The sequence below is a fragment of the Heloderma suspectum genome, chromosome 2 (genome assembly GCF_057233095.1).
Source record: "Heloderma suspectum isolate Gila_16-S chromosome 2, 16-S_ref, whole genome shotgun sequence".
Taxonomy (NCBI): Eukaryota; Metazoa; Chordata; class Lepidosauria; order Squamata; family Helodermatidae; genus Heloderma; species Heloderma suspectum.
In genome coordinates this window covers 299,219,517-299,231,555 of record NC_139459.1, presented here as the reverse complement: position 1 = coordinate 299,231,555, position 12,039 = coordinate 299,219,517, and the positions used below count along the sequence as shown (strand labels likewise).

The following is a 12,039-nucleotide window of genomic DNA, read 5'->3' as shown; positions in this document are numbered from 1 at the left end:
ATATTGGCTAAATTCCTCTGTCTGCTACAGTGCATAGGACTAGAATAATCTCACTGCCACCACTGAACTTATTCTGTATTGGACTCTTCCACAAATTATAAATGCTGACCGCTATTGCAGGTGTGCTATCACACACACACACACAGAGATGTGTGTGTGTGAAACGTTTTAAATGCAGATAACGTTCCTGTGTTTATTTCCTTAAACATATATGTGCATCCATAATGGATTAATAGTATGTTTTAACATACTTTTTTTTTCTTTTTGGGTGAAAGAAAGAAGCTGTTTCAAACAAGATCTCTCATCACTGTCTCTCTGAAATCACCTCCTACTGAACCTAAAGTTGAATACTCAGGGTCAGAAGGGAAAGAAAACAACCATTAAAGAGACAAGATGATTGAGCAGTTTCTTTTCTATTCTGTTATGATCGGAACATGAAAAGTAGAATATAGTTAGTTACAATGTTTTTAATTGCAACGTTCCATTGCATTTTTGTGTATTACACACAATGCATTGCATGATTATAACTGCGAGGATTTCAGAACAGGGAGCACCTTGTATTCAGAAATGTTGACATTTGAAATCTTTCTGTTATATCACACCAATCTTCCGTCTACCTATCTTGGTAATAAACTATCAGGGTTCCTATGAATAAAGCTTAGAATATTGTTCTCTGACTAACCTAGTGGGGAGTGAAACAGAAGTGTTTACATTATTCCCTTTTAAGTGGACTGTGATGTGGCAAGGCAATACGTTATTGTTAAAGGTTTGTGGGAGATTCTTTAAGAGGGTTAAACTGCATGACAGCAATCAAAAGAGAGCGTTTGTCAGTGTTTAATTCTATACAGTTTTTTTTTGGCATGGTTAAAACCATTTTTGTGTGTTTTATTAGTTCCATCTTGAGCATATTCTACAAGCTGAATGACAGTTTAGGGTTATTAAACCTGTTCTTAGTGCACTTTTGTTTTTATCCATTGCTAATGATCAAGTGTATGTTATTGAGCATATAATTTTGTTTCCATTGTTCCACCTATTTGTTAAAATAGTCCTTTTGACATTTTGTTAGGCTGTGGTCTCTCTCTTGAGCAAGCATGTATGTACATGGTCTCACACAGAAATATACCCATTCACATATTTCTCTTATACATATATTAAAGAAATCTAGAATGCGAGCACCTATGCACCCCCAGTTTCCGCTTCAGTAGCTATCTGTAGAATGAGAAGAAGCCCTTAAAGAAGCTAGCCTTGAGTACTGATGTCAAGATAAGTTACTAATTGCCATTTGGACTGGAGACCAATTGATAGAGCATGTGGTTGCTTCACAGCTCTAATTATTCCCGGACGACAACAAATGCTTGCAATAATGGTTTTCACCCATGTTTTGGGACCAAGACTGCTTTAATGACTCTAGTAGAAGATATTCATTTGGTGACTGACAGGAGACATAATGCCCTAGTGGGTTTATTGGACTGCTGTGCCATTTTTGATACAGCAGATCGTTCTTTATCTAGGGATTCATGTCTCTGCCCTACAGTCATGTTGGTCCTATCTAACCTTTTCAACAGAATAGAAATGGGTGACTTTTCAAGTCAGCCTCATGGAGGCTTTCCTTAGGGCTCTTTGCTCTGCTATTCAACATCTGTATGAGGCCACCGGGAAAGACTGTCTCATTTGTAGGTTTGGAATTAACCAACAATATGCTCTGACTGCAGCTGTACCCATAGTTTCTCACCAGTTCAGAACCAACAGTCTCACAGTTTAATGAATGCTGGCGGCGTGGTGGATTGGATGAGAAACAAACTGCAATTGAACTGAGACAAGGTGGAGGTTATGTTAGTGTGGCCATAGCTCAGTGTGACAGAGCACATGCTTTGCATGCAGAAGGTACCAGGTTTGATCCCAGGCTTCTCCAAGTAGGGTAAGGAAAGAATCCTGCCTGAAATCCTCAAGAGCCACTGCCAGTACTGGGCTAGATGGACCCAGGGTCTGACTCAGTATAAGGCAGCTTCCTATGTTCCTAACGTAGGGCTCCATTATACAATATGCAATTCAGAATTGTAGTCTTTGTTAAAATGGTGCAGACCTAAAATTGTTGGGATATATAATGTTAGATATTTGAACCTTGCATCTCAAAAATAGGACCAAAGAAATTAACAAAACACCTGGACACGTGAGATTTTGGAACTTACTTCCAGATATGTGAGAAATGCCACAATAACAGCTACTGTTAAGAGAATTTTGGCATCTCCTGGCCTGATAGTTATCTGTATCAGGAAACACAGAGATGTGCAAGAATTAAAGGTAATGTGATGAAGTGGGAAAGGTGATCTTTTTTTTAATCTGACAAGTTGAATCTTAAAGAAACTAGGCTAGCTCATCCATTCCTAATTGCACTTCTGTGCTCAGTTGCACAAGCGAGGCGTTTTCATGTATTGTGCCTTTGTATAAAATCCACTATAGTATCAGTTAAACATCTGATGTGAATCCTTGTGTTTGAATTTGGGTAGCACCGTATCTCTATGCAGCAGTAGAAAGAAACTGTGCTTAATAGGCTCTTCTGCTCTGGTAGAGCAGAGCTTTCCAAACTGTGTGCCGCGACACATTAGTGTGTTGGCGGCAGTGTGTAGGTGTGTCGCGCGAAATGCAGAAAATTGTGCGGAAGGGCACCGCGGAGCTCCCTTACTCGCGTTTGCTTCCCTTGGCCCCTCCCCCGGAACTTCCTAAAGCAGCTAATGATAAAGCAGCTAAGGCTTAGCTGCTTTAACATTAGCTGCTTTAGGATCATGTGGCGTCTTGACGTAGGATGCACGTGATTGGCGGTGTTGGAGCAGTACGGCGAGGGAGAGGCATGGGGCGAAGAGAAGGGAGGGGAGGTGCCGCCCTGGGAGCAGAGCTTGGCCGACGCCGGCGCGGAGAAGTGGCAGCCACCACCAGCCCTGCGAGATTTCGAGTGTGCTCTTCGCAGACTTCTGTACCGCGCTGCTGCACGGCCAGGCCACAGTAGCGTGCGGGTGGAAATGCCGCCTGGGACTGCACCAAGCGGGCCATCCGCCATCTTGGCCAGTTGGAACGGAGCTCAGTGGAGGCCAGAAGCCTCAGAATCAGCGTGCTCCCAATCACCCGGGCGAGCGCAGCTGCAGGCTGTCACCCAGGCAACCCACCTGCTGCTGCCTGAAGGGAGGCCACCCTCCCAAACCCAATGTGGCAAACAGCAAGCCACCCACCACGTGGCACTTATGATTTGATTTCTGCCATTTATTTTTATTTTTACTCTGCTGTAATTGTGGATTAACCACCCACCGGCAGTGTACCACCGGAGAGTGCTGGAACTGGACTCTGGACAAAGGCATTGCAAATATTTACAGCAATATAGCCTTGTAGTGAGACATATATATTTACACCATTTTTGTTGGACTTTTGCTTCTCTACTTCATGTGTTTTTGCAGCTGAGCTCCTACCTGGGCCTATGTGTCCTAATATGTTATATGTTATAAATAGTTGAGTTAATTTTGTTTATTTTTCACATTTTCTTGCACATATTTACATACTGTTACTTATAAATGACAACAGTGTGTGTCATTATCTTACAAATCATATATTTTTAAAAATATAAATGAAAGGTTTTCATGAGATATGTTGTATCCCCATACATTTCGTTATTACAATTTATGTATGTGTCCGTATCTCTTATAACGGGTTAGTTTAACCTCCGGTTTGCTAGTAAAACTGCATTACTGTGTCACGAAATGATGCATGTCTAAAAAGTGTTTCACCAACATGAAACGTTTGGAAAGCTCTGTGGTAGAGAAACCACACACAGGTCCTAAGGATTGAATGACAAATTTAAAATGTGCTCTGGGCTTCTTTAGGGGTATTCCTGGCTTCTGGGGGCTAGTAGAAGCAGAGCTCTCTCTCTTTCTCTCTTTCTCTCTTTCTCTCTTTCTCTCTCTCTCTCTCTGTGTGTGTGTGTGTGTGTGTGTGTGTGTCTTGTGCTGTGACACATATAAGGTATTGTTGGGGCGCTATGTAGAGATGTGAAAAGAGACAACTAGAAGACATTCTCATCCTGGGTTTTGATGCAGCCAGTGGTGTGGTGGAGCTGGGGCTCACAGGGCTGCAGCACCAGCACTTTTTGATTAGCAGGGATGCAGATGTCATCTGCCACCCCCCACATCAGAATTCCCTGTCCCCCTTGAGCTTAATGGCAATTCTCACAGTAGCTGAGGTGGCGGGGGGAATGAATTTTCCAAGCAACAGTATATGTTGTTTTGCAAAGTATTTGGGGAGTGGTTTGGTCTGGAGTGGGCAGTTAAGACCCATTAGCTTTACAAATGACCTGCTCCTAGTGGAGCTGAAAACTGCTAGAACTGGTTTGTTGATATGGATCAACCCAGCTGCTTGAATGTTTGGACTCTCCTTGGGGGTATGGCCATGGGGCTGTCATGATGAGCACCCGCACTTCAAAATGTATCACTACACCACTGAAAGCAGCTTACAAAGTGGTCTGCGGCCCACTAAGTTTTATGCCACAATAAATCTGGTAGTTTTTAAAATGTCACAATATCCTTTGCTGTCTTTATAACAACATACTAACATAGCTCTGGAATGAGAAGTAGTTAATTGGAACAAACCATTCTCCAAATTCATTTTTGCAGCCTTCCATAAGTGAATACCTTATTTTACTGTTCTTATGTTACCTAGCTTAAAAAAAAAAGAAGAATGATGAAGCCCAGCATAATAATTCAGGAGCTGTGCTGTATTCTGAATGCTCCTGAAAATGCCAGTGCAATGCTAAACATGCCTTAAGGCTTAAGCACAGTTGATCTGTGCCATTCCAAAGCAATTTGCATTAAGTGAAAACCCACGATATATAATTGTAAAACCTAGAGTTCGATGGGGACTGGACTGTGGGTGGGAGGGCAAATGGGCTGTTTGAAGTTAAATTTGTAAAAAAAAAACCCTGAAAGATCAGAAATAATCGATTACTTTTTAAAAAATGGTATGTTCCTGCCTCAACTATCTCCCACTTCTTTGAGATGTTTCTTTCAGTTAGTGCATTTCTCAGTCCTACACATTGGACTTTTCTAAACATACTATGCACATTAGCGATACTTGGATAGTTAGATTTATGATACACCCACTGAAGCCCAGGCTCTTGCTTAGATCAGAGCAGTCTGTAAGCTGAACACAAGAGGCTAATATTGGTCTAGCTGGCATTCTGCCCTTCAGTCTGATCCCATCAAAAAGATTGCATTTCATAGATGGCCTCACTGCCATGGCCTCAACCTCTAGTGCAATCCTATGCTCAAAAGTAAGTTCTACAGTGTTCAGTGTGGCTTACTCCTGTTCAGTTTGCATCTAATGATATTGTATTAATGTCCCACCGTTTATAGGTTGTCTGATGTTCACTAGTCATTAATATTAAACATTGAGGTACAGAAACATCCCTACAGTTCAAGCTAGAAAAAAAACAACACCCCTATATGGGGTACATTATATGCAGACTAAGACATGTCATACATCCATGATGCCTGATGTTATTTACTTCTTTTGCTTCAGGATTACTACAACTGAAAGGAAAACAAATGTTCTCCAAGAATTTTGATATATTTTTTTAAATCTTACCAGACAGGAAGCACTACTTGCTGCCATCAGCGAAAAAGATGCAAACATTGCCTTGCTTGAACTGTCTGCTTCAAAGAAAAAGAAAACCCAAGAAGAAGTGATGGCTTTGAAAAGAGAAAAAGACAGATTAGTCCATCAGTTAAAACAACAGGTTGGAAAACTCTCTTTCCCCCCTCTTACTATTCTTTCTGGGGACTTAAGATTATTCTCCCTGTCTTCTTTTACCTTTAAACCAAGTCTTTAAACCACGCCTGCACCATGACAGCTGGAGAAAAAGGTAGGATAAAGATACCTGTGGTCTTACTACTATTTTATTGGTATTTAGTATTTAGTGGCACGTTGGTTCGGCATGTCCAATATATTCTGCGGTATGCATCCTGTTTTCATTTTTCCATCATGCCTACCACTTTACTGTTTACATGACATCAGACACCATCATACTGAGATATGTTCCTTCTGTAAAATCCTACCAGTCCTTCATGTTTAGTTCCCGGTCTGTATATTGTTGTTTTATAGATGCTCATCAGCTTTAGAATTTATAAATGTAAGTGGATCTCAGTAGAAACTGGGCAATGATTTGCTTTAGTTCTGATCTGCAGATTGCATGAGTGTTTGTTTATATCTCTCTATATTATATGCTTTATGTGCAAATAATTATTAAATTTAATTCTGTTTTCCATTTTACTGATAAGAAAAATAACTGCAGAATACAGTCCGCAGTACAGTATAGTGGTTTGAATGTTTGTTTTGGACCAGACAAACCCAAGTTCAAATCACCACTCATCCACGAAACTTACTGGGTGACCTTGGGCCAACCACCATCTCTCAGGCTTACCTACCTTACAGGGTTGCTATGAGGATAAAATGGACAGATATGCCTCTTGGAGGTATACATGGAGCTCCTTGGAGGAAGGGTGGGATAATAATATAATAAATAAATATGTATTTTTACACCCAACTGACTAATGTAAATTATTTATTTTTACTGGGAATATATATATTTCAGTGATTACCCAGTTTACAATAATTATGTTTGCTAAGTAAAGAAGAAGAATGCTCAGATAACCTAGATGTTACGCTATGTTGTGTGTCATAGGAACGTATTGTTAACCCCTTCCCTCCAATAGAAAACCCGTAAAAAAAAGTAGACGACAAGGATGCATTAGTGTGAGTTGATAGCATTTTTCAAATGTTTTCCTTTGTGTGGCAGTATCACCCTTTCATTTTGTTTCTGTTACCTGCGAAGTAGGAAAACAATACACAGTCATACCAGTCTTTCCTGTCCCGACCCTCTGCAAGTAACCAGTCTGTTCTTTAGAACTCAGTCCTTCACAGATGAGCATGCCATGTCAACATTGTATTGGACTACCCAAATGTATCAATGTAATGATTCTCTTCCTTGAATCATACATTGTATATTGTAGCTTTCTACCCCCTAAAGCAACAGAATGCCAAACTGCTGCTTCTTACCTAAACTCCCTGCTCTTCTGATAGTTCTGATCTCATGCACCTAATCATTACAGCTTTTCCCCACAGGTCTATAGAAATAGGAAACTGCCCCAGAGCATGAACATATCGTCCATTTGTGATGCTGACTTCATCACAGACAATGGTGCCAAGTACCTGGGTTCCAGACATGATGCACACATGCCTCAGGTCAGTCAGCTATGCAGGAGACATTTTGCCCAAATGTCGTATCGTCCAGCAGCTCCACCTGCCTACCTTCTCCTTTACTTTTACAAATCCATTCCTGGGTTGTCAGTAGCCACAGCTGAATGGCATGGATTCAACACTATCATTATCATTTATCTTGTAGGCAATAGAAGAGATTTCCTACCTATTATATCAAATAATGTCCCTCTTTTCTCATTCTGCATGTCTCCCTGGAGACAAGGATAGATAGATTTTAAAAGTCATTTCCCAGCATTTAATCACACTCTAGCACAGGCAGTAGAAAGATCTCCAGATATTTTGGACTCCAACTCCCAGAAGCCCCTGCCAGCATGGCCCATGGTCAGGAATGCTGGGAGTTGGAGTCCAATACATCTGGAGATCTACCTTCTGCTCACCCCTGCTCTATCATGAGCAATAAGCAGAGCCCAGAATGGGACTATCAAACAAAGGTTCATTCTCATGCTGGGGTCACCAGGGGGTGGGGGTGGGGAGGTTGTTCCCTCCCTTACATGTTTCAAGGCGGACTCTCTGTGAACAAATCCTTGCCATTTACTTTCATTGGGGAAAGTATAGTGCTGCGTTTGGGAACACTGTTGGGCTGAAGGCAAAAACTGCTCTATACCTCATACGTTGGATGGCTCAGCCTTCACTGACAGGGATGCCACTGAGGCAGTAGAGGCTGGGGCTCTGATTTTGGTGGGGCTGTGGATCTATTCTGGGTTTCAATCAGAACCATCCAGAACTCTAAAGGAGCTGTCCAAGTTTCTGAACCCTATCCCCCAAATAGGTACAGCACCTGGGATAGCTCCTTTAGAGTTCTGGCTGGTTTTGACTGAAGCCCAGAATGGATTTGCAGCCCCACCGAAATCAGAGCCATCGCCCTCCACGGCACTGCGGGATGGGTGGAATGTATCTGTGTAATGATTGCTTCATTCCAAAATTTCCTTTTAACTGTCTAGAAGTGAACACTAGACAGCCTGACAAATAAGAAAACTTTTGCTGAGTCAGGAAGTCACTTAGCCCAAGGGCTAGCTTTTATCATTACCATCTTGTATTTAGAGAACTTCCCTTCCCTTTGATCCCTTTAACTTCTAGAAGTTTAATTTTCTGGGTACTTAGAGCAAAAGGATTCATACTGTGCTCATCTTAGTATTCATACTTTGAATATAGATGTATTCCTGTACTCCTACAAACTTCCTTATCACTTTCTAAACATAGATGGCAATGAGTTCCAAAGATCTTTTGTGTGAAGCACAGATCCTACCTTATTTCTGAGAAACTGAAAAGGAATCATAATTTGATAAACTTTGTAGATTAGAAACTCAGTCACATTCTAGATGAAAACTTAATTTGTAAAAGGAACAGAGTCTTCACATATGTCATCCTATAGGTTTCGGACAAAATCCTCTGAATATAATCAGTAATAAAACTATGTTCTCAAAATAGTATGATTGGATATATTTTTGAAACATATACTTCAGATGGTAACTTTTGTTGTTGCAAGTCCTGCATTTAAAAAAGAACCTTTAGGTTGACAATATGAACTTACCTGGTTCCATGAAATCCTGCTTTTGTTGTGGTTGGTCTGCCTTTATGCAGGCTTGTGTGCCATCTTAACTGGCATGGTTGACATTATCTCTTTGGTTGCTCCCATGCCATTTTGCTAATATGTACTGTATATTGTCTGTTCACACAGTTAGGGTTGATTATGTGGTAACATATCACTTCGTTGATGCCCAATCCCTTAACATATAAATGGTTCTTAGAACATGAACTTAATTGAAATATTCAAAACCACTTCATTTATGTCACCTGCCTTACCATCTGCACCTCTTTCCAGGTTTCCTCCCCTTCTGCAGTGTAGAAAAACATCACCCAAGTCCCTCAAATCTTTTAATTTTGTCTCTAGTACTTCACAGGGTTTTCCCCCAGGGCCAGTGCAAGCTCTCCTCCCGCCAACATCTCCAAATCCCCCACCAGATCTCCCCCCCACCTCCCAGGCCCTGCCACATCTACCCTCACTTCCCAGCCCCGTGCCACATCACCACCATCATCGCTTACCATTTCAACCCCACTGCTGTATGCTCACATCAGCCATAAAAGGCAGCTGGAATGGCTCTTCAGAGAGCTGACCAGGCCCAAATGCCTGGCTGGCTCTGAGGCATTTCCTTAGAGCCAGACATGGTGGGAGGAGAGGTGTCCCTGGAGATTGCTTGTGGTACAGGTGGGGAATTTACCTGCCTGAGGTGAAATCACCTCATGGAAAGGCTGCCCCATCCATGCCTTGTGTTTGTAGCAACATCACTGGTACCAACAGAGTGACAATTATGTTGCTGCATCTGTAATATTGATCAACCCCATTCTTTCTACCATCTTGCCCTCCAGGAGAGATGCCATTTGATTTTTCTTTGGTAAAACTTTAATATTTTATTCGTTTATTGAGTTTGTAGAGCCATCTAGAGCAGTGTGTGTGCTGTTTTTTGATTTTGCAAGACTTTATCCAAAAGAATAATTGATTTTCCTGTGTTTTTTGTGTGGCTCCCATTGTACTTTCCAATTATATATCAGGCAACAAAAAAAAGGGATATCAGAACAGGGGCACTTCTCTCAAAAATGAGGGAGTCATTTCAAGCCTTCCAAATCATGTTTGTATGATGTTTCTGAGTCATCCTTGTGGAACTTATAGCATTTGATTAGTGTGTAGTGAAAAAGTTTAATAAAGTTATATATTATGCCTTTTTCAAACACATGGTTTTTTATTTAATTACTAATTCTGAAATTACCTTTAGGCTGTCTTTAAGGCTGGAACCACCCCAAGGGAGTGTACAAGATAAAGGAACAATACAGAACAATTGTTGTTGTTGTTGTTCAGTCGTTAAGTCGTTTCCGACTCTTCGTGACCCCATGGACCATAGCACGCCAGGCTTTCCTGTCCTCCGCTCTCTCCCGGAGTGTGCTCAAGTTCATATATTCATTGCATCGGTGATACTATCTAGCCATCTCATCCTCTGCCGTCCCCTTCTCCTTTGCCTTCAATCTTTCCCAGCATCAGGGTCTTTTCCAGGGAGTTTTCTCTTCGCATTTGGTGGCCAAAATATTTGAGCTTCAGTTTCAGTATCTGTCCTTCCAATGAGCAGTCAGGGTTGATTTCCTTTAGGATTGACTGATTTGACCTCCTTGCAGTCCAGGGGACTCGCAAGAGTCTTCTCCAGCACCACAGTTCGAAAGCATCAATTCTTTGGCGCTCAGCCTTCCCTATAGTCCAGCTCTCACAGCCATACGTTACTACTGGGAAAACCATAGCTTTGATTAGACGGACCTTTGTCGGCAAGGTGATGTCTCTGCTTCTTACTATGCTGTCTAGCTTTGCCATAGCTTTCCTCCCAAGGAGCAAGCGTCTTTTAATGTCATGGCTACAGTCACCGTCTGCGGTGATCTTGGAGCCCAAGAAAGTAAAATCTGTCACTGCTTCCATTTCTTTCCCTTCTATATGCCAGGAAGTGATGGGGCCAGATGCCATGATCTTAGTTTTTTTAATGTTGAGTTTCAAACCAGCTTTTGCACTCTCCTCTTTCACCCTCAACAAGAGGCTCTTTAGATCCTCTTTGCTTTCTGCCATTAGGGTGGTATAGTCTGCGTATCTGAGGTTGTTGATAATTCTCCTGACAATCTTAATTCCAACCTGTGATTCATCCAACCTGGAGTTTCTCATGATGTACTCTACATATAAGTTAAATAAGCAGGGCGACAGTATACAGCCTTGTCGTACTCCTTTCCCAATTTTGAACCAATTGGTTGTTCCATTTTCAGTTCTTACTGTTGCTTCTTGACCCTTGTACAGGTTTCTCAGGAGACAGGTAAGGTGGTCTGGTACTCCCATCTCTTTAAGAATTTGCCAGTTTGTTGTGATCCACACAATCAAAGGCTTTTGCGTAGTCAATGAAGCAGAAATAGACATTTTTCTGGAATTCTCTTGCTTTCTCCATGATCCAGTGAATGTTAGCGATTTGATCTCTAGTTCCTCTGCCTCTTCGAAACCCAGCTTGTACTTCCAGTAGTTCTTGGTTCACATACTGCTGAAGCCTAGCTTGTAGGATTTTGAGCATCACCTTGCTGGCATGTGAAATGAGCGCAATTGTGCGGTAGTTTGAACACTCTTTGGCATTGTCCTTCTTTGGAATTGGAATGTAAACTGACCTTTTCCAGTCTTGTGGCCACTGCTGAGTGTTCCAAATGTGTTGGCATCTTGAGTGCAGCTCTTTAACAGCATCATCTTTTAGGATTTTAAATAGCTCAGCTGGAATGCTGTCATCTCCGCTAGCTTTGTTGTTAGTAATCCTTCCTAAGGCCCACTTGACTTCACTCTCAAGGATGTCCGGCTCAAGTTCAGTGACTGCACTACCATGGCTATCGGGGACATTCAGATCTTTCCTGTATAGTTCTTCTGTGTATTCTTTCCACCTCTTCTTAATCTCATCTGCTTCTGTTAGGTCCATGCTTTCTTTGTCCTTTATCATGCCCGTCTTTGCACAAAACCTTCCCTTGAAACCTCCAATTTTCTTGAAAAGATCTCTAGTCTTTTGCATTCTATTGTTTTCCTCGATTTCTTTGCATTGTTCATTTAAGAAGGCCTTCTTGTCTCTCCTTGCTATTCTCTGGAACTCTGCATTCAGTTGGATATATCTTCCCCTTTCTCCCTTGCTTTTCACTTCCCTTCTTTCCTCAGCTACTTGTAAAGCC

At 41.7% G+C, this 12,039-nt stretch overlaps 1 protein-coding gene across 1 annotated transcript in view; it reads left to right on the top strand.

The window, feature by feature from the left end:
* ERC2 (ELKS/RAB6-interacting/CAST family member 2) overlaps positions 1-12,039 on the top strand; it is a 705,044-nt gene that overhangs the window by 631,504 nt on the left and 61,501 nt on the right. The window contains exon 15 of the mRNA XM_084832475.1: positions 5,629-5,776. Coding sequence (XP_084688601.1) covers positions 5,629-5,776 — 148 coding nt within the window. The remainder of the gene's footprint in view (positions 1-5,628; positions 5,777-12,039) is intronic.